The sequence below is a fragment of the Drosophila novamexicana genome, unplaced genomic scaffold (genome assembly GCF_003285875.2).
Source record: "Drosophila novamexicana strain 15010-1031.04,08,12 unplaced genomic scaffold, DnovRS2.1 tig00000008-arrow-pilon, whole genome shotgun sequence".
Classification (NCBI taxonomy): Eukaryota; Metazoa; Arthropoda; class Insecta; order Diptera; family Drosophilidae; genus Drosophila; species Drosophila novamexicana.
Window position 1 is genome coordinate 210,294 of NW_020824765.1, and position 24,465 is coordinate 234,758.

The 24,465-nt window shown below is 39.7% G+C and overlaps 1 protein-coding gene across 1 annotated transcript; it reads right to left on the minus strand.

Moving 5' to 3' along the window:
* Positions 1-24,202, minus strand: LOC115762134 (metabotropic glutamate receptor 2; the record flags this gene model as incomplete). The annotated part of the gene is made up of 18 exons (XM_030704244.1): positions 24,098-24,202; positions 23,083-23,836; positions 19,771-19,913; positions 15,511-15,681; positions 14,896-15,040; positions 9,311-9,453; positions 8,792-8,900; positions 8,545-8,716; positions 8,361-8,467; positions 6,009-6,158; positions 5,802-5,935; positions 4,360-4,550; positions 3,979-4,113; positions 3,748-3,910; positions 3,461-3,674; positions 2,502-2,653; positions 384-567; positions 1-323 (listed from the first exon to the last, which is right to left on the minus strand). Coding segments are annotated over exons 1-18 (3,495 nt in total), but the record flags the coding sequence as incomplete, so codon positions are not given.
* Positions 24,203-24,465: the final 263 nt, after the last annotated feature.

Here is a 24,465-nt window from a genome sequence, read left to right on the forward strand (position 1 = left end):
TGCTGCTGTTGGTGTTGGTGCAGTTGGTGTTGCTAATGGACTGCTGGCCATGTGCTTGTTGGCCGTGCTGACTACCACAACAACATTGGCCTGGCCATGCTGCTGCTGATTGATTTTGTTGTTGTTGGCCACAACCTGCTCGTCGGTTGGCTCAGTGCCACTGCCATTGGCAGTGGGCGTGACCGTGGTTGTATTATTTGGCACGTATTGATCGGCATACGGAATTTGGTTGTAAGTATTGCAGTCAAGGGACGCAAATATGCTGGATAACGCAATCGTTTGTGTGGCCATTTCGCACAATTTTTTCGCCTTAATCGAGTGCTCTGCAAAAGATCGCCACACATTTTTGATGGGCCGGGCAAGAGACGGGTTCGGGTACCTACCTGTTTCAGTGGGCGTGATATGTTTTTGTAATTTCTCCTCCTGTGCACAGGTGGCGGCAGTCACAACCGCAGCGGCCATCATTGAGGATGGGCCAGTGCCCGCGGTGCGATGCATGTTGCCATAACGCGGGGGCATCATGCTTTGGCGCACATTACGCTCAGGTCGAACAAGTATTATGTAGAGCTGAGTGTTAAGAGAATGAGAAGTGGAAAGCGAGTCAGTACAAAGACAAGCTTGTAACAGGAACAGTTACAACTTAAATTGGCCCACATTTACTGGGGCCCTTCATTAATCATACGCCCCATTGTACGTCCCCTATTTACGACTTACGCTACGACACGCCCCCAACAAGGCTGGAATACTGGCGCCATTAGTAATATGCCGTTTTTTGCGGTCGCGGTAATTATTATCAAAGGCCACTGACACTGAGACGGCGTTCAACAATTCCAGGCCATTAAATTGTCAACGCTCCTCGCTGGCCTTAGCCGAGGCTCAACGTAACGTTAAGCTCTTGCGTTACGTAACGCGCTGCCATTTCCGGTATGGTGTGACATTGTTTGCCAGCCATTTGCCGCCGCTTGTTATTGTTTTTCTTCTACAAACAAACAACGGAACACGGTACAGGAAGCAGCACAGCCGGACGCTAACTCGGACGGAGACGGCACACGGCACTCGGCACCCGGCACCCGGCACCAGGCAAAGAAATACACAAAAAGGCAGCTCCGACTCGCCAGCAAATGGTGGTCGGAAGTTGCTTACAAGCCTGCCCCCACTTGTGTGCCCCGCCCCAAGGGGGCATCGCGACGCGTCGGGCAGCCAGCTCCATGGCTTGGATCTGGTTTGTTGCCTTAGTTCAGTGATCCCAGTTGCTTTGTGCTGGACTATTTGCTGTGGTCTCTTTTGTAGTTGGCAAAACAGCAAATACTAAATTGCATTTTTATGGCTTGAGGTGTTTATGGCAGCCACCTGCGTGAAAACATGTGTGTGTACGTCTTGGCTTGGTTGTGGCTGTTAGTGTAAAGGAAAGTGTGCATTATGTGACACCTGATAGCTATGTGGGCCCAGAACCCTTCATTGTGCTGGTTAATAACGACAACTGCGCTTAGTATTTATTGCACGGTAGAAACGTTTTATGATAACTAGTTGGGAATTGCTGCCCAACAAAGGAGCTCTTAAGGCAAAGTTCAAAGATGCAGAGTTAAAGGAAGTTTCTTTATGTAAATTATTTGCGCCATCTACATCTAGGATGCTAGCTATTCAAAATTTTACGTACTGTAAGCGGACAGCGAGTTCAGTTATTTTAATATTATATATATATATATATATATATATATATATATATATATATATATAAGTTAGGGCATTTGCTATATCAGCTCGGCACCCTCGACTAATCTACATATGCACTAATTTGTTTGACAAGAGAGCAAGCCTAAGGACATCTAAAGTAATTTTTTGTGCAGCTCAAACAGCAAGAAAAAAACCCAAAGTGAATCCCAAGTTCGGCATTTAATGGCAAACTTTAAGATGTCAACTAAATGTTACAATTTTAACGAAGTGCGCCTTTGGGCCAAGTAAGTTGTAAATCTCCGAAACTGTCCAAGAAAGTTGTTAGTGAACTTTTATGCGCAGAGTGCAGCCAACTCAAGCCAAATCCTCCGCTAATCCCCACCTAGTGCCAAATTCTTGGCCCCCAACAGTCATAAATTGCTAAAGATATAAAGCTCGTCTTGCGGTTCGCCGCAATTTAATGGCTAATAATGAAGCATTATTAAAAATGTTGTGGAAATGTCATGAACTCCTGGTCAAAGGCAGTGAGCATAGTGAGAAGAGGCGGACACTAGTTTGGAGTTCATTGCACAGTGCTTGCACTTTTGTCTGTTGACACTTAAAGCTACTAAGTTGGACGCTTCAATAATGCAACACGATGTGCCTGGGTAAGCTTTATCCAAGAAAGCGCTTAAGGGAATTGTAAATGTAATCAGCACGGGATCAGATTGGAAACAAAATACCTCAATTATTAATAGGAAAGATAAGCAATAAATGGGCGGCCAACGTGGCAATCGATTCGCGCTTTTTCAGACGACGTATAAATTATTAATAGCCACTCATCTTACCTTTGGAGAGAACAGACACGCAATCGTCACGCTGGCGGACAGGCTAATTGTCACCGACATGCTCGTTATTCGCAGCGGCACGTGATTGGCGGTTCCAAAGTACAGTGGCACAAAGGCCAGCCAAATGACGCAGGTGGTGTACATGGTGAAGCCTGGAGTGATTCAATGGATGCAGAGCACATTAATGCCAAAATCGATTAAAATCTCATCTTATTGAAATATACATCAAAAGCATTCTATTCATAATAGATGCAAGGAACTCACTCTTACAACTTAAGTACAGCATTTTAAACTTTAATTTGACTCTGACTTCAAGCTTGTTAGTTGCAAGAATTTAAATTTGTAAATAGTACAATTTAAAAACCAAAGATGTACATCATTTTTCAACTAGCGAACAATAAACGATAAGTTTAAAAGAAACCCAAAAAAAACTGAACCCTTTCTTGTTTATATTTGTTTTTAGTTTGTATAGTTCTGATTAGATTGTAATTTTTGTTGAACGTATTCTTAACACTTTAAAAAAATGCTGTCAATACTTTGCATTGTCTCTTTCTTTATTGTTGTTAACATTTTTTAAGCAGTTTTTGAAGCTTGTCAGTTTTTTCTTTTAGTTTTTGTGATTTTTATATATGATCATGGCTTGCGCAAGTCCTTACAGATTTGTATTATTTTAAAGTTTTTCAACTGAGTTCGAATTGAAAATGTTTGTATTTTTTACGTCTACGACAGGCTACCGAAATAAAATATCGCTGTAGAAAAAAAATGAAACCTTAAATACTATAAATATTTCAAGCAACTGCAATTAAGCTCTATCTCAAATATCGTATCGTGTTACTGTATCTAAATTTAAAGATACAGCATCAAAATACATTAAAGTTAAGTTATATTACTTCTTGCTGTTAATAGAAAATATATGCTGGAATATATTAAAAATCAACATAATTATATAGACGACTCACCGATATGCTTAGATTCATTGAAAGCCTCGGGTATCTTGCGGGTAAGCACAGCATAAACGGTGCACACCACAATCAGGAGAATGGGATAGAAGAACGCAATCATGTAGGAGGCATCTATGTAGGAGTCGCACACCAGCAAATTATCCTCGCGTGTCGGATAATGATGCATAGCATGTGATGGGGCAATTACCATCCAAACGCCATTAATGAGTATCTGCAAAAAGAGCGCATCGCAAAGTTAAGCTTAATGGGTGCTGCATGAGCGTGGAGAGAGATCCTTCACCTACCTGCACAGAGACTAGGCACGTGCAAATCACCAGCTGCGATTTTGGGCTAATGAATGAGGGCCGTTTGGCTGACTGTTTGCCAGCCTTGAAGATGCGCGCTATGCGATTCGTTTTGGTCAACAATGCGGCATAGACGACCGTGAAGCAGAAGCCCACGCTAAAGCTGCAAGCATGGGACATGACCAGATAGTTTGACACGATAGCTGCACTCACACAATCGCACACACTTACCGCTGAATGGCGCAGACAATATTCGTTGGCTTCAGCACGAGGGCAAAGGTTACGCCATAGCACATAAATATGCCAGCCAGGAGTATATAGCTCAGCTCACGACCAGATGCGCGCACAATGGGCGTGTCGTTGTGCCTGGACGGAAGATGGTTGGGCGAAAGAGCGAGAGAGTACAAAGTTATAATAGTTATATAAATAACAATGCCAATGCACTGCCAATTAAACGAACTTGAGTTTTTGCAACTGGCGTAAATACATACAAGTTGTTACTTGCCACAAACACACACACACACGCGCACACCTTACATTTGGTCACACAGAGAACTCAATTAAAGTCACATAGATTCAGTTACACAAAAACATGCACAGACGAAAACTCACCTGACAAACACGCCCACGACAAAGAAGGTTATCAATATGCCTGTCGCACTGAACGCCATGGCGCCAATGGCCCAAGCGGACTCGGGTCTAAGGTAAACCTCCGGTATGGGACGACAGTACTGCTTGTGGGCATCGGGCAGCGTGCCCAGTTTGCAAACGAGGCAGTGAGTTTCATCAACCGGATGCCGTATCTGCAATTCGCGAAAATTGAAAATAAGATACAACTATTAAATTATGCGCAATTGGTAATTAACGGCGCACTGCCCGAATCTGTTGCATTAAGAACTGAATGAGGAGCCAGAGAAATAAATAATGGGTGAAATAAAAATCACAAATATACAGCATAATGAGCTTAACTGCTGGCACGTAACTGAAAGCAAGTCAGAGTACTTCAGTTGTGAGTTCAAGACTAGAAGATACCCTACCTTCAATCTAAGCAGCTTTATCATACCTTATGTGATACCGAGACGATAGTTACAAATGCAGCTTCCGCTACACACTCCTTTGCCTTACCAATAATTATAATTAAACAACAAAAAATTTAAAGTCAAGTGTCCAGCTCTTATAGATTCTGTTATCGACTCGACTATTGATGCCGTCCATTAATATATATAATCTTTATTGGAACGGAGATACTTCCTTTTGCCTTGTACATGCATTTGCACAAAATCATTGTATCAATTAAACGGTAATCAGAAGATTTTAATGGGGAGCAAACAATATTTTAATGAAATATATCTATGCATGATGCGCAAGAACCAAGATTTTAACCTTATTTATTGGTAATCGACTATTATTGATCTGTTAATGGCAATACTTCCGATATCATACGTTTGATAAAATTCAATGCGCCAATGCTAATTAATTGCCTGAGTACAGGGTATACAAGAAGCAAAAATGTACATTACAAGATTACATATGAAAATGGAAAAGCCGAGCAATCACTTTGAAAGTTAATCTCTATAGTAATAAAAAGCGTATTGGGACTTTCTAAATTAAAACTTGTCTGCGTATTGAGTTAAACTTAAATAAACTGTAAACTTGTTATACATTTATGCAAAAAAAAAATTGACATTTCAGTGTTTTTAGAGTGCTCTTTTCTGTGAAATTCATTGAATACCCCTAATGTTGTTCACGTTAAATGAATGATGCAGCTCGTTTTCTGAATGAATTTAATGACATGCCTTTCATGCCACACTCTTCGCATAGTGTGCATTTTTTATGGTCCTGGACATTGAGCATAGAATCTATTCATGCTCTAGTTCTCACAATAATTCACTACATTACATTTCAATCAGGACAAAAGCCTTGCAAATAAATTACGAATTTTGCGCCACTTGCTTGCGGCAAGCCCCAGTTTCCCATAAGCTCAAAACAAGCGACCAGCTGAATGCATTACATTAGAGTTGCTTTCAAAGGAAGAAAGGGGGAGTTTCACTTACTTGATAAGTCGTACAATTGAAACAGTGCCAACAACAGCTCTCGCCCTCAACGTATCTCTTGGCCTGACCACGCTCGCAGGGCAGACTGCAAACGGATTCCGGTGGCTTGGGATGCAACAGCTTGAACTTTACCTCTGGAGTGTGCAAACGAATCAGCATAAGTTGCACCTGGCTGTGAGTACCACCTGTTGAGTGGTGTCTACTTACCGGACATGTTCAGGCGTAGTTCGCCCTCGTAGTACTCGCCCACCTTGACCCAGCGGTACTGACCCGCCACAGACTGCTTGAAGTGGATGATGTTATAGCGCGCGGGTCCGTCGCCGTTGCCGTCGAAGCGAAAATCATCGCCGCTGAGGCCTGCACACAATAAATGTTCGGGGTTAAATGCGTTTATGGCTTGACGCCCAGCACCAGAACCATGACCAGAATCAGAACCGTGAACCCACAGCCCAAAGCTCGAGCAGGCTTCAGCTTATCAGAAAATTGACAATTTGCGCGTTTTGCGTCAGTCGGCGGATTGCCTGCTGCTGCTGGCTGCTGTGCTGGCCTGGCCTAGGCTGGGCTTTCTTGTATAATTTATTGAATTTCAAATTGAGTTCAATGACGATGACAAGCAAGTCAATTTTCCACTCGAAAGCATGGCCAATGCGCATTGTGGGCACAGCTATGACTATGACTACGACGGCTGCAGGAATACCCACTGTGCGCCTTGGATATAACCACTTAAATTATTTGCGCAACACTTGCGACATTGACACACACTCACACACTTAAACAAAAACCAAAACCAGAAGCCGTCATCCAAGTCATCCTATAAAACTTTCGTTAAATGTTTTACCAACCGCTTGAATTATGCAGCTTTCCAAAGAACTTTTAGTTGTTTAAATTGTATTTCAATCGCTATATCCATGCCTCCTCATTGGCCCTTAACATAGTTACTGATAGTAATTGATATATATAAGTTAACAGAGGTCAGCGACACCAGCTCCACATGCTGATATAGCACTGAGCCGAATGTTCTTACGAGCTAACAGAGGTCAGCAAAATGCAACATAACACCAGCCGCAGATGCTGACATAGCTCTGGGCCGGATGTTCTTGCACGACGGCAGCGCACGAGGCGCAAGCTAAGCATTCTAGCGGCCGTTGTGAAAGCACACAATAGCTTAGGTATTTTTGATCAATCTTTTGTAAATTTAGTTTTTAATGCGGCTTTCACTGAGGCACATCGGCCCAGAGACTTCGCGCGTAGTGTTTCAAAATTTATTATTACCCAAATAAAGTTAAATATAGATAATCCGCGAGGACTATCATTTAAATCTTAATTTATATACACATATATTCCAGAGATTTACTAAGAGCATACCATGAGCATAAAGTCTAAAGAGTAATTTTGTAATTATGTAGTCTGCCGTCATGAGTATGCGTAGTACTTATACGCGAAGCGTAAACGGGACTGAAATCAAAATGAGTAGAAGTAGCAGGGGCGGCTAAAGCAAACATCATATCCGAGTGTATTGGTTGGAAATTTAAGCCCACGTAATGGACGTACTCTAAATTAATTAATTTTAAATGTCTGACAAAAACTATGATGGTTCTAGTGTATTTTGAAAGTCAAATTAAAAGTAAATTCAAAATCATTTTCTCTCTTATTAATAATAATTATAAAAATAATTAGCAATATTCAGGAAAGAATTCATTAAAGATCTCCGAAACAAACTTTTTGATAATAAATTTGAAAATCAATTATTATCTATACCGACATCAAAAATACGTATCGAAATATATATCGAATTTATTGATACTAAATGTAAATCGAACAAAACTTTTTCTGTTCCTTTGAGCTATTATAAATTATAAAATAAATTCATAAAAAAATAGGTAGTGTTCATGAGGAAATTCATTAAAGATCTCTAATAGAGACAATGATGGTAAATAATGAAAATCAAATAATATTGATACCAATAATGATATAGAGAATATATACTCATTAATCAAATTATTCTCAAATCCTCGTAAATATTGAAAATAATTTTAAAGACCTACACAATGATGGTAAATATTTAATACAACTATTATTAATAGTGATATTACTAGGGATAGATAAAAGTATATAGAAAATTTCCTCTATTTTCCTTAAATTAATCTGATGTCATTATTCAATTGTTCTTTTAATAAAGTAGTATTCAGAAAAGAATTTACTAAATATTAATTTATTTAAGTTTTTATTCAAGCGGTTTGTTAAAATTCAAATATTTATTAATTTTAACATTTAAATAAATTAATTGCAAAACCGCATATTTTCTCAATAATTCCCATTTACGCCTTCATTCAATTTGTGATATTTTTTTCGAACCACTGATAAATTAATATGTAATATTCATTTGATTTAACAGTTGAACAGAAATTTAATCGTTCTGTATTTGCTTGGGGCTATTTGATATATAAATCGATATCAATTTATTTGTTTTGCTGCCCTCACGCTTTGCTTCTTTGGCACACACAAGCTCGTAATTAGTAAATGTACCCGTAAATTTGACTTTGCGATTACTCAACTTACCCTTGAATTGAACCTTGCGCAAATATTTGAGCAAATCAGCACCCTTGGTCGGCTTCATGGCATCGCAGAGGGACGGACGACCGCCGCACAAATCGCGATGCATGTCCCTGCGAGGATTGGGGCAGTTGTAAACAGCTATTGGCTGGCTTATTGCACGGATGTGTGTGCTTTGGGTTGAGCTTACCTCAAGGCATAGGCAAATGCCATCACCGCATCGCTAACGAACTGCAGTTGATCCTCAAAGTCGGTATTCTGCCGGGATAGGCGTTCCTTGGTGGTGCAGGTACGGGTGTAGTTGTTGTACGGTGTGCTGGTGCTGCCCGGATAGCGACATTGGAAATGGTCCTCCCAGAATTCTGGAATGTGAGTTCGAGTAATTAACAAAAGCTCCCCAGGCTGAACAAAGGAAAAGGCAAAGGAATTTTGCGTACCCACAAACCAGGGATTGCGCTGGTTATTCTCCACGGTCAGGTTAAGAAAATATTCCTCGAAGCCACGCACAGGATTCGCCTGCGGCTGCACAGACAATGTACCCTCCACCTACAAAAGGAAGAAATTATAACGTGGACGCACGTTGCGTATGCGTAATAAATTTGAGTTCAGTTTCGGCTGCCACTAAGGGTTGTGGGGCTTTGGGTGGCAAATTAATTTGCCAAAGCCTCGCCCTGTGCCAGGCATACGCAATACACAATTTATTTCAATTAAACCATAATTCATCATAGTAGGGCTACATTTTGTCTGGTTGGTGCTTTTGTTTGTTGCCATCATTTATAAATTTTTAGTTGGTGGCATGTCACCGCACGCCTCCATCACTCATCTATGGGCGTGGCACATCAACAACTTGCCCAACGATTCATTAATCACACTTTCCCGCACATTTACGCTCATAATTTCCGCGTGGCACTGACACCACAACATTTAATCTAAGGCTAATAGTTTCTGCTACTTGCCTCTGGCTCATAGTCATCCGAGACGAGATTTCGTGCACTCCAGCCGTCGGAGCCAATCCAGGAGAAGGCGCCTGTTGCATTCGCACGCCTCACCGCCCGCATCACTTGCCGCACTTCCTGATCCGAGCCAAAAATGATAGCTCCTGTTCGATGGCCAAAATTTCCATGTTTGATTTTCAATTTTCCAATTTCGATGCGAAATGCCAATGGACACGCGGCGTAAAATGAGATTGGGAAAGAGAGTGAGTGCGAGAAAGAGAGAATGTGCAAAAATTAAGTTTAATTGCATTAAATATTAAGTAAGCGGATTCACATACAGAAAGCCAGCCAGGCCTCTGACTCTTCTGTGTCCATTTGAAATAATTCGTTGAATATTTCATTTTATTCTGCGACGACCTTTTTCACTGCAAATTGATTGCAAATTGCATTTTGAGTCGATGCATGAGTACAGCATTTCTCATTTATTAACATTTTTGACGTTAACCATATTAAGTAACCTGAAGCTGTGACAGTTGACAGGTTCATAATTCAGGTTGGCCCAAGTCAGTCTAAAAACCGAAGTATCACTCGAAAAGACGCCACGCTGTTCACATCAGTTGATTCTAACACAACAATTTCATTACTGATAGCTAAGAAACTTGTATTTATACAAATTGTTTCACGTCAATTACACAGGGAAAAAACATCTGCACTAATTTATTCAAATCTCACTTTTATTTCAAAATTGTATTGAACATATATTCCCTCTTCCGTCTCTTTAAGTTTTTCAAAGTCATGAAACCGAAAATATTTATGAATCTAGAAAAAACGCAACTCTTAAGCTAAAGCTTATTTATAATTGCTGTTCGGGGACTCATAAATATCTTTTTGCTCGGCATGCATAAAAAATTAAATTCGGAGCCCCAGCGCCGAATTCCCTACATTTACAATACTTTATTGCCGACATCTTTTGGACATTCAACATGGCAAACCATAAAAAAAGCCCTTTTAAATAACTTTTCAACTACATTTTAAATGGCGACAGCGCAAAATCCGTCAATCATACGCCCATAATAAAAAAAAATTCATTCAATTCGCTTTGATACCCTGTTGGCAGACAGTGAAACTTTAGGGTATGATGAAGGATTCAAAATGTAAGTAATAAGCGGATAGAAGCAGCATTGACACTGTGAAGTGTATTAGTTTTATGTGATAAATAATAACTAGAAATCTAGTATGTGTTATTGGGGTCACAAAGGTTACAGGGACTGTGGGTTACTTAAAAGCTAGATTCAGGGTGTTTTCTAGTCTATCAATGTTGCTTTAAGCATTTCCACTTGATTTTTTATTGCTTTGAGGTATTCGAAATGTATGTATAAGTCGCTTTGATTTGCAAATATTAATCAAATGCCAGCTACAGATTACCAAGAAATATATTAAAAATAATTACCATCACGAGCTCTTATGCATATCATTAATCAGGAGCGACTGCCAATGAACAACAGATGGCGCTACAGTCGCTCCAGTCGCTCGAGTTGCTGTTGATTTACATAAATGCGCCATCAGTAGTCGTTAAAAAATTGACTGGCCATCGAGAGGAGAGGTGCGAGCCTTTCGAAAAGGGTTTCTCAACAATCATTATTTATTGTGATTTGTGATTTGACGCAATTTACCAAACAGAGTCCCATTCAATACCCTCTGCGCCTGTTCGACTCATGTATTTCGCTCTTTTCGTCAGATGATTAATCAAACTGACAAAGTATTTTCCCTCGCACGAATATTTTACACATGTGAGGGGTTACTCCACTCGTAGTTCTGGGCGTTACTTGAAAAATTATACTCGAAATTGTATATGTAACTGCGACTTTCTTAACTGCCAACGCGGGTAAAGTTTACCTTGTAATGCGGCCACCGGGTGGAACCCTATAGAAGGGTGTTTTCAAGCGCCTTACAAGCTTTTGCTCTTTATCGCTTCGGATTAGTTAAATTTATTACGCAAAAAAATGTACAAAATAAACATACAAACGCAAATTTTCAGTTTTTTTATTAAGTGGCAACTATGTGGAGTTCAGAGTTTATTATGAAGCGATATATTTTACTTAGATAGAAATAACATTTTTTTAGAATCTGTTTACTCTTTAACATCATTTTTAATAGAAACTCTGTCAAGTTTCATGTTTAGCCAACTTCACCCAAGAGTTTCAGTCTTGACATGATGTTAGTTTACATCCAAATTCCACATTTACAACACCACAACAACGAATGCCAGAAGGCCGCTCACTTGTTTCTTTTTTTTTCTTTTTTCATAAATGTTTATTGCATTTAATCAAAAATAGCATACATTTCTATTACAACACAGTTGACTTAGGTGATATTTCTCCAAGCCTGGTTGGGTCCTCGTGCTTTATTACTTGTTTCTATTTAATCTCAATTTTGTCGAATATGCAACTGGCATATTAAAGTCTAATGCTAGATATTAACAAGGAAATCTGCATGAGCATGCATCATATTTGACATCCTGCTAAAGCAGTAGCCGTAATTATGAACGTATTACCATCGATATACATGGGCCACATGGAAAACTCTCAGCTGAAGGCTCTCAGCTGCCCAGTCACATAGAACAAAGGAACTGCTTGAGTGTAAACGCAATGAAAGCACAAAGAAGTCCTCAAGTTAACGTATTCTCTGTGCAGCTGTTGCTGCTGCGCCTGATTAAGTTTCGCTTAACTTTCAGCTCAACACAAAAGCCAATCGATAAGTTTGGCACAGGACAAGCCGCTACAGAAAGGAGCCACAAGGACAGCAGGCCAGGAAGTCAGTGACGCAAAAGTATGACGCGAAACAAAAGCGAAATGTGAACGAGCTTGAGGCTGGGTAACGTTGCTCCTGTTCCTGATAAGAAATGACAACTGCAGTCGGCACGACAGAGCCAACGAAAGGTTGGGCGAGGATGACTGCGGAAGATGGCAGCATCAGCATCAGTTTGTCCGTCCATAACAATGAAAGTCATAACAATGAAAGAAACATCACCAAGGAACTCGGCTGCTTAGCAGCGAGTCTCCCGGCTGACCATCAAGAGACAGGCGTCAATAAAACGGACAGTTTTTGCCCGTCCTGGTCTATCATTAGAAGCCCCCAACAAAGAATAAGCAAAAACTGAAACTGAAAATGAAACTAACCCAGAGACTGTGGACGAGGAGCGCTTAAGTGGCCGGCTGCTCGCTCGTACAGCGAGAATTTCTGGCTTATTGTTTGCATTTTGATAAGTTCTGCCAAACACTTTGTTGGCAGCAAGGCCAAGGTTCTCGAGCTTTCACAAAGTATCTGTCGAGTGTGCAGTGGCTGGCCTCCTGCCTTGACCACTCCTCGGCCTGTGTCCTTATTTAATTAAATATCAAGCGAAAAAAAAAAAATGACTGTGTTTTAAAGGTATTTATTTTAAATGCTTGACTCTCGGCGTCGTCTTTTGCTGTTTTGATTTGATCTTGATATTGTTTATAGTATTTGGTTGCTTAATTTACATTTCGCATTTATTTGCGGTTCTTGTGATTGATTCTGTGTGTACTGCAGCTGAATCTAAGGCAAATGTAATTCTCAGCTTAATTGTGGTTGGAATATTATTGATATTCGGTTAAGTAAATATTGTGAAGCGGTCTGAAAATATCTAATTTACAAACCATATTGTGAATCGGCAATTGTGGAATACAAACTGATACGAAAAGTCTTTTAATTTGCGGGTGGAAGGGCAATCGATAATTCTGTAAATAGGGTCGATTGGTTTTTGAAAGTGACCATCTCGACACACTGTCAAATGCGTAACTATATTCAGTACAGAATTGTTTTAAACTTTTTTTTCTAATTATTTATTTTACGATATCTTGACGAAAGTTTTCGTTTACTAGGTTCAAAATGTGCTAGATTTTATACACTTCGGACCACAGGAAGTTTTGGTTTAAAAATAAAGCAAATACAAACAAATATTAGGTTCGATCCAAACTTAGCATAAGTATTCGTAATTGTGACTAAAACTATTCTCCGTATTAATAAATAAATTTATTTTAATAGTTAATTTGAATTTAAATAAATTCGTATATATCGATAAGAACGCGTCTAAGCGTTTACTTTAAATAAAGAAAATGGGTAATCCTTGTTAATTCAGATTTGATTTTCATGTAGAATACATAGAATACATCTGTATTATCAACAATTGAGATACTTTAAATTTAATTCGAAACAAAATAATACTTTAATTGACCATCTAAGAGACTCGAATAAAGAGAGTTTTAAATAATTGTGAGTCACCTTTAATTGATCAAGCAGCTAACAAGACTGACAAATGGCAAATACCATCAACATGTTTTCACTATTTGCTGGCATATTGTCATTTTTTATGGTTTATATTTATTATATTTCTACCGCTTTTGCCGTACTCAATCAGCTCCAGTTCAACAATTTGCCAGTACCCATGGTAGTTTATTTTATCATTTGCAAAGTCGCCAGACGTTTCATTTTAATTTCCTGCGCTGGATTCTGCAGGCACTGATAACTGGAGCTCGGCAATGGCAAACATTGCAAAACGCAACTAGAGAAATAAGATAAAGAAATAAGGAATACTGATGCTCTGGTCGGGCTGCCCGACTAGTGGATTCCCCGAACCCCGCCAAAACAAACATTCTAGCTTCCTTCTACACAAATACACAAAGTTGTGCATACACTCACACATTTACGCAATAGCGTAAATAATAAGCTGCACTGCTTCTTCCCTTAGCACCATGCCAATAGAAATTCTTTCCTAATTTACTTCGGTGTTTATTGTCCCATTTGTATTAAGTTTTCAGGTCTTAACAATGGCACCCATATGTGTGGAGATGCTAAAATGCTTCGAGTAAAATATTCTGAAACTGTGGATATCACATTCCAAAGTATACATCTCTAGCTCTTATAATCTGAAGATTTCGATATTAATTTTTATCAGTACCATGGAAACAGGGCAAGCTATCGTTGTTTTGAAACAAACTCGTACTGCGTGTCCACCAGCAGGCCTACATTCAACATTTCAAGCATATCTTAATGTTTTGAGAATTGATCTACTCAAGAACTAAATGCTATTGAAATGGCTGACAATGACCAAATATTGAACACAGTTCACAGACCAAGTCTAAAATGCCAAGGCGGCACTCCCTTCATATTAAAGATTTTTTTTTTTTGGAAAATTGTTTCTTAAATAGTTTAGATTTTGACTAACCGTTTAGCTAGATATACAAAACTTCTTTATATTAAGTGTGTTGGTAAAAGTGTGTTCATAAATATCAGTTAAGTTACAATGAGAGTTGATTTGTTTATGTATAAATATAAAATACACTTGTGTCAATGTATATAAAGCGACTCGACTACAGATTATACGAATTGAAGGAAAAGTCGTGTTGCTTAAAATGTTACGATTTAATTTGTGCAATTTCCGTGGCACGCCTCTGGAGAAGCGAAAAAATCTCATCTCTCACGCGGCGTGCTGCGAATGTTGATGTCTGCATTTGGTCGCTTTCCGTTGACATTTAATTTAAAATCTTTTTTTTTTTTTGTGTGGAAGTTACTGTTACTGCACTTACCTCTAGCGCGCGGTTTCGTGAGCAGCTTCTGCACAATATTATCGTATGCAATATCTTCAGCCACTCCCGAATCCTTGACGAGCTTCTCCTTAATGGCAATACAAATGTTATGGCGTGCCAGTAACTCTTCTAGTTCCTCAAATGCCTGCAACAACAAGTAGACAGAAATAGAAATTTACTTTGGCGCGGAACGCGCGACGAACCGCACACGGAGTTGGGCCACACCCGGGGCATAAGTGGCGACCAGCTGCTGTGCCGCAATAAAAGCACAGAGCTTTCCGCAAAACAAATATGCAACGCTTCGTGTCACACAAAAAACAAAAACTAACAAAAATACAGAACAAAAAATAAAACAAACTTGAATTGAAGCTGTCGAATTAAAACTGTCTCCAGAAACGCGATATTCCTAAACCGAAGCGGCGAGTCGCTTCCGAAATCGATTAACCCCTTTGAATGCTTTAAATACCTTTTAACTTTAAATATTACATTTTAATCAACAGAATTTAGCGCCATAGTAAATATTTATAAAAAATTGTTTTGCTCAAAATGTGTAAAAATTGCCTAAATTCTTGTCCCTTTATTTTTTAGTAAAAATTGTTGATGCGCTGCACTCACCTTGATGCCATAGTTGCTTTCCTCGTAGATGATCGAAACATAGGTCCATCCCATGCTCTTGACAATCTCAACCATGGCCTTTACCTGGTAGTGGTCGGAGGGAATGGTGCGTGAGAAATACTCAAAGCGCTGCTTGTTGCTCAGCTCCGGGCTGGTTGAGAAATATGAGACCTGCAAAAAATAGATGCACAAGCAAATTTTGATGAAAACTATTCCATTATAGCGACAACAAAATTGCGCAATAAAAAATGAGCTGCAGTTGCCGTTGATTGAAGCTGGCAAAAAAAAAATGGTGTGCTCTGCACTTTTGAACGGTCACAAAGTATGCTCAAGGAAGGCAATGAAAAGACTTTTTGCTTCGGTGCAATTGCCCTTCGGAAATTGCAGATACTTTTAATACAAAATCTCAATAAAGCTATTTCTTTGTTATCCAAAACAGATTAATACTATTTTTACGAAAAGCGATACATTGGACATAAAATATAAACCGTTTTGATGACTTCATCATAGCTGAAGCCCTGTCGCTATTTAATGCAACTAAGATTCCACCTGCTTGCACATTACCACTTACCGGCGCATAAGATTTTCTTACGAATTTACAAATGTTGCGCGTCGGGCCTTCAATTAAAAGCTTAATTCCAGTTTATAAATTCATCGTTTAGTTTCTTAGTTTCACCATTCTCCTTGCATAAGTCTTACTAGACCACTTCATCGATAAGCTCAATGTCTAGCAGAACATTTAATCTACAACATTTTTACAAATATAATTGAATTCCGTATAAATTAATATTTTAATTTTCCCCATTATCGACTACTTGTCGTCTTATCGTTCAGCCTAATATATTAAATAGAAACTTTTCTAGCTTTCGTTGACCGACTCTTGCAAATGCTGAGCCCCCAACGTCACATTTGTAGCATAAAACAATTTCTAAATGCAGCAAAAATTCACTCCTCATGATTTTGAAATTCCAGCTACAAGTTTGTGCTCTAAGCACTCGAAATTAGCCAACGACCATACCACGCTGAATACATCGGTTCTCTTAAGCAGCGTCGGGCGCGGTTAGTACTTAGATGGGGGACCGCTTGGAAACACCGCGTGTTGTTGGCATCGTCCACAACTTTTTTTTTCTAGCTCGAACAAATTGTATATTACTTCAGTTAATCTATTGCTCATTTAAAATCTCATTTTCTGTATCAAATATTATTTTTATTAATATTATTTTTTATATTATTTTTATTATTAAAGTCAGATATAGATTTTGGATATAAGTATAATTCAATAAAATACCGTATTAATTAATATATCTGCGCATTTTGTACTACTTGCTATCTTATCGCTTAGCCTTATATTTCAATAGAGATATTGCTTGATATTTTTCCTCCTGAGCAAACTCAGTAATAACGTGCTTCACAGTTCTCCTCACAAATTTGTATAGCTTTACGCTGTATGTCTAGAAGGGTATTTAGTCGTCTTATTGCCAAAAAATAGCTTCTGTTCCATTGTAGCGATATTTTCAGTTATATGCTTGCTTCTTGCTAATGTTAGCACCAATTAGCACCATACTCCGCACTGTTTTCTACTTTTATATTTTGCTGGACATATTTTTTAAATATCATTTTCTACTCGTGCCACAGTTGTCATCACTTCCAGACGCTGTTTGCCTTATATTGCAAGGGTGGGAAGGCCACAATTCACAAGAGCGCAGACAATGCTCCAAAGTCAAAGTGAGTATCAAACCGTAAAACCGAAAAACCGACACGCCGTGCCGACATAGCTTTAAGTTTTTCCCGTTGTAAAATGGGGGGAAAAGTCTTCCAATGCCACTAAAATCCAATTTCACGCGCAAATTAACGCCGCTTGCATGGTGACTGACAACGTGGTAAATGGAGGCGCGGCGGGGGGCGTGGCAATTGAGCCAATTGCAATCCACATGACTTGCAGTCGTTAAAGGAATGCTCAGCGAAACTTTGAGCACAACGAAAATGTTCACACAATTTCCCTGGAGCATGGAGGGAGGTTGCGCGGAACGCAAAGTGCAGCTCGGCAGGTATTTAGCTAACTACTTGATTTCTAATTAAGTGCTATTATCATCAAGGCTATGCGCTATGCTCCCTCAGAGCCTCTCTGCTCGACTGCGCGTCTGCTCGGTTCTGCCAACAATTTACTAACGAAGTGTTTGTGCAGTCTTAAAGACTGATAATGAAATTCTTTGAATGCTATGAAAACTGTCGCCGCTTAGTAAAAACTTTTTCGAGCATTTCCATTCGCAATGATGTGAATGCTAATAGCATTCGAGGATGGTATTCGTGTGGGCATGAGTATATTATGCAGGTGTCTATGAGGTGCTTATTCCAGCAAAAAAATATGAAAAATTATATATTATATTTTTTGGAATAAATATTCAAAGTTCCTACATCACGTATATTTTCTGAGCTGTGTTCTTGTGAAGGATCAAGGAAGATTCCAGGAAGATTTTTGAAAAGGCAATAGTGTCACCACATTCTCCTAAAATGTTATAAATTACCACGACGAGCCATTTGTCCTGGTTCTCTCGGTATAGTCCATAACACCCGCCTTTATATGAAGCTCTCATAGGACACAAAGCATTCTCGCCGATTGAACATCTCGATTTAAGAGTCTCTAGGAGATAGAGGCAATAAATTCGATATACTAGTTATCGTTCTCCACATCACATCGAGTTTTCCAAATACGTAAGGTAAAATGTATTTATTTGTGCAAGTGTATGTAAATGTAAATCGGAAGCTTCCGACTAGAGCCTTTTACTTGTTTTTAACGAGGTAACTTAATCGATCCCCACATTTATTAGTTTTACTATGACCCAACTATGACGATATTTGGAAAATCTTATCAACATCGGACCACTATATCATGTAGCTGCCATTGAAAAAATTGCTCCGAAAGTAGGCTCTTGTATAACAAAATATTGTTTCCAAAGAAATATTTTATCAAATCCAGCATTTATGAGGTTTATTATTCTCAGGTATCTGCAAATCTTCTGCGTGCCGAAGATATATATTTATCGTTTAATGCCCAATAACGCTTCCTGAAATCGAATAATATCGTACTTCTATTTTATTAACTGCGGGCACCAAGTTTAATATATTGTCTTACTTCCTTCTTGGAAAGGTAACAACCCAGTTATCTAAACAAATCTCTTCCCTTGCTCTGGTTTATAAGCACATATAAATCATATATTTATGCCAGGAATTAACGACCAATATCCACAGTATGACGCTGCAAGAAGGTGAAGCACGGTCCTTGCAAAAAGTGAGCAGCTTGTGTGTGTGTTTCTGGGTGTCCTTGTTTTCGTCAGCTAAGGGCTGGTAATCTGCCAGGCTGGCACCCTTGACTAGATTATAACTCAAGATCTTGACAACAGCTTTATATCAGAAACGAACTACCTTTCAGCACTCGGGTCGAGGCGGAGCCACTCTTTGGGTCTGGAGAGTGTCATTCAAATGGCACATTAAATGAGCTTGAAAGGTATATTGTGGTCATCAACGTGCTCGACTTGAAACCCTGCCTGATTTGAAATCAAAATTCGTACTCGCTCGGCCCGCAGCCCTGAAGCCGGGCTAACAATGTTTTTGCTGGCCAGGACAACCATCAACTACCAATGAAAAGCAATCAAAAGCCAGCGCTTGATTTATGGCCATCTCGGAGCAACTGTTTTGGGGCTGCAGTGAATGGCTGCTAGGTGCGTGTGGTGCGTGTGCGTTTTATGGCATACTTGCAGGCGCAGTTGCCTGTTGCCGTGTACCTGCTTACTGTCGCATATTGACTTTTGGCAGTTGCTCACGTAGGGGCAGCGCTGCGGCTACTCAATCTTCCCAAGCGACGTGACTTTGCTGCTGCCACACGATGTCTCGCAGAATCAAACAGTTACAGACGGGGGCAACAAGAGCCAGGACAGATGGAAGCGTGTACTAGGCTTAAACGGAGTTTTGTAAGTACCCTTGACATGTCCCGTGTGCAGCTGCTGCACTTTGCTTGATTTGTTGCCTCTCGAAAGTCAACTAATTTGGAGCCACGTGCTGGCCGTTAAACTAATTTCCAGCTGAGCATTCTGCGACAAATTTTGTGCACTTTTTAATTATAACCACAAAAACTTTTCACTGCCAATGTGAGGCCAACAACTTGCTAGCAGAGCTGCCAAAAGTTACGATCAGGCAACTAAAACCAACTGCGAACAGCGTCCAGTTTTCAATGTTACGTATACGACATGTGCATCGACCTACCTGCGGTATCCGAAACAATCTCAGCAAATTGGCCACCTGTATGGATGTCACCGATGAGGCAGCACCAACCACGCCCGATATCACCTTTCGCACTTGGGTCTTGTTGCAATGATATTCGGCATCGTCAATGTTACTAATGGATCCTGTAACAAAAGCAAGAAGGCGCATAATACTGTTAGTGTTGAAATTTATACTATATTCTTACTATACATACATTTAAGTAATATTTAATTTAGAAATTTATTCTAAATCAGAATTAAAAGAGATACACATTACTTTTTAAACATGTAAATAATATTAATTGATATATAATTTTTAATTATATAATAAAGCTTCAATATAGATGTTTTAAATTATGTGTATAACTTGTCTGCTGATATTGAAATATCCGTAGCTTATCTAATGAACTGTTATTATGTTTACTTTTGTTTTTATTTAAAAACGCCTTCTCTGAAGTTTTGATTATAAAGTATACCAAATTCTTTGATTTAGTTTTTGCTTTTATGTAAATTTATTTTGTAGCATTATTTTAATATCATATTCAAAATGTTTGCATCCTCTGAACTCTTGGTTATTTTAACTAACCACTTTATGCGGCTAAACTAATAACTAATACTTAATCGTTAATAGCCCGTGGCGCAGACGAAGTTAGAAATGAAAAGCCAAAGTTTGCCAGCGCTAGCTCAAGTCAGAGCAAACCTTCGGAGAGCACATCCATACAAAACCAGACCCAGACCAAAAGCAAAGCCCACACAATGTAGTTGGTCATTTTGTTCTTGCAACTCAATCGCGACGACCCCACGGCACTCATTCATTTGCATATTTGTGTTGATGCTTGCAAATTTGTGTTTCTCCGCTTTTTATATATTTTTTTATGGTTTACTCTGCAGCGTTTCATTTTTTAATTATAAAACTTTGTGTGTGCAGCTATTTATTGCTCCATTAAATAGTTCTAGTCGACAGGGCCAACTGCGTAGTGAACCATATTTACAGTTGCCCCGGTAATTATATTTACATTTTTTTAAATTAATTTATTTTTCGGAAACTATATTTACGCTTAATCCAATTTATTTGTATTCAATTTTTGTCGCTTAGTTTGTTTTTCGAAAAACACTAAATAGTTTATTTTCTGCAATTTATGTTTGGGTCTTGTTTTCTGCTTTTTGCATTTGGCAGCCACAGATAACTTTGTATACCCTATAAAAAAAGGAAATGTTCACCTATCTGAAGAGGAAGACTACACAAATCTTGCCAGAATAGTTCGATAATATTTATTATCTGTCAATGTATTGTAAGATTTTGTCATGGTTGCAAAAATAATAATATTTTGCATCGCAAATCTATCACCCAGGTTTTTTATTTTTTTTAAATTTGTTGCAGCATTTTAAATATGTGTTAAAATAATAATTTTGGGAATATATTGCGATGGCATTTAGAGTATTGTTTAGGCGGTTAGAATCTGCTTTTTATTGTTGCGTGTTTAAATGCAGATATATCTGCGCTATGTTATGCGAATATAGACGTGTGCGTTGTTTTCTAAAATGCACAGCTGCTAACTTTCAATTGTAGTCTGTGGCGCACATCGATGCGGCTGGCTGCTGGTGGGGTCTAGAAATAATTAATATAATCGCAGTAGAAAACAGATGCTGGCAGCTCCAGCTTCCGATTTCGATTCGATTAAATTAAGCTAAGTTCGATTTAATTCCCCAACAGCCAGACAGACACGGACAGACATAAGCAGATCATGCAATTCGGCTTGGGGTTATTTTTATGAGTCTGCCACGCCCACTAGGGAGCACAGTTCGGCAGCTGTAGTTAAATACAAATTAATTAACTCCATTGGGTAGGTCACTTAATGGGTTCCCCAACAATGACGAAGCTGATGACTTGTGCTTGTTGGGGGGTGTAGAGAGATCAGGGTCTCATAGTTTGCGGGTTGCCTAATCCTGTCAATATAATTCAGTGACTTGGAAAATTATATTTTTCATACGTCGGATGCGAGAAATGTGGCCGCTAGTCTATGCGGCATGTCGCTCAAATAAATCCTTGTTGCGCACATAAATAATGAAATTATGGAGATTAGAAAGTGTTCAGGCCTGGCGCAAGGACAAGCCCAACGACAGCCAATCCTTGCCATGCTGGCGCAATTGATTATAGATCGTTGTAGCTGTCGTTGTCGCTGTTCCATGCGCCGCTTTATTGCCAGATAAAAGCAATATGCGCCTCCTTTATGTGCACGGGCAAAGTGCCAGACAAAACTGCCGCACGCGGGCCAACTTACATATGTGAGCCATGTGGCAACGCCCTCACATCCATCGGCACGCCCTCGCCCACTTCCGGCCATGTTGATCTCTGGCGGCGCACTTAATTTTCGCTCGCATTGACACGTGGGACTTCTGATGCCTTACTCAGTGTGCCTGTGTCTGTGTGTGTGCTTCTGTGTGTGTGTGTGTGAAAATTCAATAAATGACACCGTTTTGTCTTAGGGGAATTATGTATATTAGTTTTGGGGCACGAAAGCGCTTAGAGGGCTTAAATGTTCCCGTCTGCTGCTGCTCCGATATTCGCCGCGAAGAAGTCGCTTAATTTATTTATTAATTTTGTTTATTAATTAAACGTTCGACGCTCGAGTAAATCGTATTTGCGTCAGCTTTGCCTTGGGTTCAACGAAGTGCTTAATATTCGAAACAACAAATATTCCCATTGCGTGGGCAATCAAAGAGGAAATCCTGCATTTGTTCTCAGTTTTTATATAAACTGTAATTAAATAAGTATTGATTTTAATATTTATAAAAGAGTTCTGCATAAGCCACAAATTGCACAACAATTAAGTTTTATATTCATTTCCCAGATCGTATGAATGTAAGTCACAGCAAATATGTATGTTGTTTCCTTTAAAGTTGTTATTTTTTATGTTCGTCATGGATTCAACGATGTGTAGGTGAAATTCCGCAGATTTTTGGTTTTTTATATCATTTCTTAAAATGGGTTTTAACAATTTTGTGGAGGCATCTTTGACTACATTTTTCTGATCATGCACCTGTCTGTCCCTATGTTTAAATGCGTTTACCATAGAGACCATATGATAGCTAGAGATTTTAAATGTTAAGCTTGGATCCACCTATCGCGGTCGCTAACTGAATTTCCTTTATTATCGATATATCTCCCCGTTTCGCTATCGATAACCATATAAGTGCTAGATATCTATTGTAGTATGTAGGCTTTGTATATGATTATTCAAAATACACTTCACATTTGAGGAATGAAAGTGTGCAGGGCACAATATATGCATATAAGTCCCATTGCTCTTACCTTTTATGAAATCCACAGCCATTTCCAGGCCGTACGAGTCCTTGTCGCAATCGTCGAGAATATGGGCGCCGAGCGTAATATTAGGCAGCAAATCCATCTCATTGATACGATCAATTGTGTAGAGCATGGCCTCTAGTGCCTGGATGCCGCCCTGTGGCATGATGGGGCCACAGGTGATGCTGTCCTCGCGCGAATGCACCATCATGAGGGCGCCCAGGATGACGTCGCCCTCAACGATGGCCTCCCTCTTGACGGGCCAGTGCCGCTGCGCCTGCGTTGCATGCAGGCGATCTTGAAGAAAGTCTACGGAGTCGGGCAGCGAGCGCAGATACTTGCCGCCCAGCTCCGAGATCAGCGGCAGCATTACATTGTTCGCCTGGTTGTTGTTGTTGTTGCTATTTTGTGGCATCACATGGCGTCCACGATGTCGTCCAGAGCGCGTCGAGGCGCCGGCGGCCGCCATGTTGGTTGGCAGCTCGATGTTCGCATATCGCTGATAGCTATCCAAATCGAAATGATTATTGCCATAGTCGAGATTCCCTACATGCTGACTGTGTGGCTCGATGTCGACCTCCTCGTCGTTGACATAATCAGCAAAGGGCACAGGCGTAGGCGGGGCCAGGGGCCGGTTTATGGTCGACTGCAGCCAGTGCGAGTGCTTGCCTAGCTGCTGCCGTCGCTGCTCCAATTCGAGCGCCTTGTAATGATTTTCTCTGTAAGTCCGACCATGGCCATGTTGCTGCTGTTGCTGCTGCTGATGATGATGATGATGCAGATGCAGATGCTGTCGATGCGGGTGCTGATGATGTTGATGATGATGATGATGATGCCTCGCGGCTGTTAAGCTGTTCAACTGTTCAACTGGAAACGACAGCAGCTGCTTCTTTTCCTGCTCCTGCTCCTGCTCCTGTTGCTTCTGCTCCTGCTCCTGTTGCTGCTCCTGCTGCTGCTCCTGCTCCTGTTTCTGCTGCTGGCTATCATCATCGGTCCACTTATCGCGAATGTCACCAATTACCGCATTCTCGACGCTGGCAGCTTTCGATTTGGCCAGCACCAAAAGTACAACGACAATAATAACACAAACTTGCACAAACAACCGACTTAAACATGTCAATTTCATGTTTGCATCAACTTTGAACTGGAGTTTTCGTCTCTTTCTTTGATAATTTATTTGATATTGTTGCATTATTTTAGATTTATAAGTTCCATTTTCGGGTTGCATACACAAATTGCATGACGCATGTTTGCAGCACTCACTTTATCGTTTGATGTTAATGAATCTAGAAATATGCCGGTGTATGTAATGAAACTTTAACTTTAACACATGATGTGTACTTGCACACAATGTGTTTAATTAACGAATTTATGCCATTTCGCGGTAAT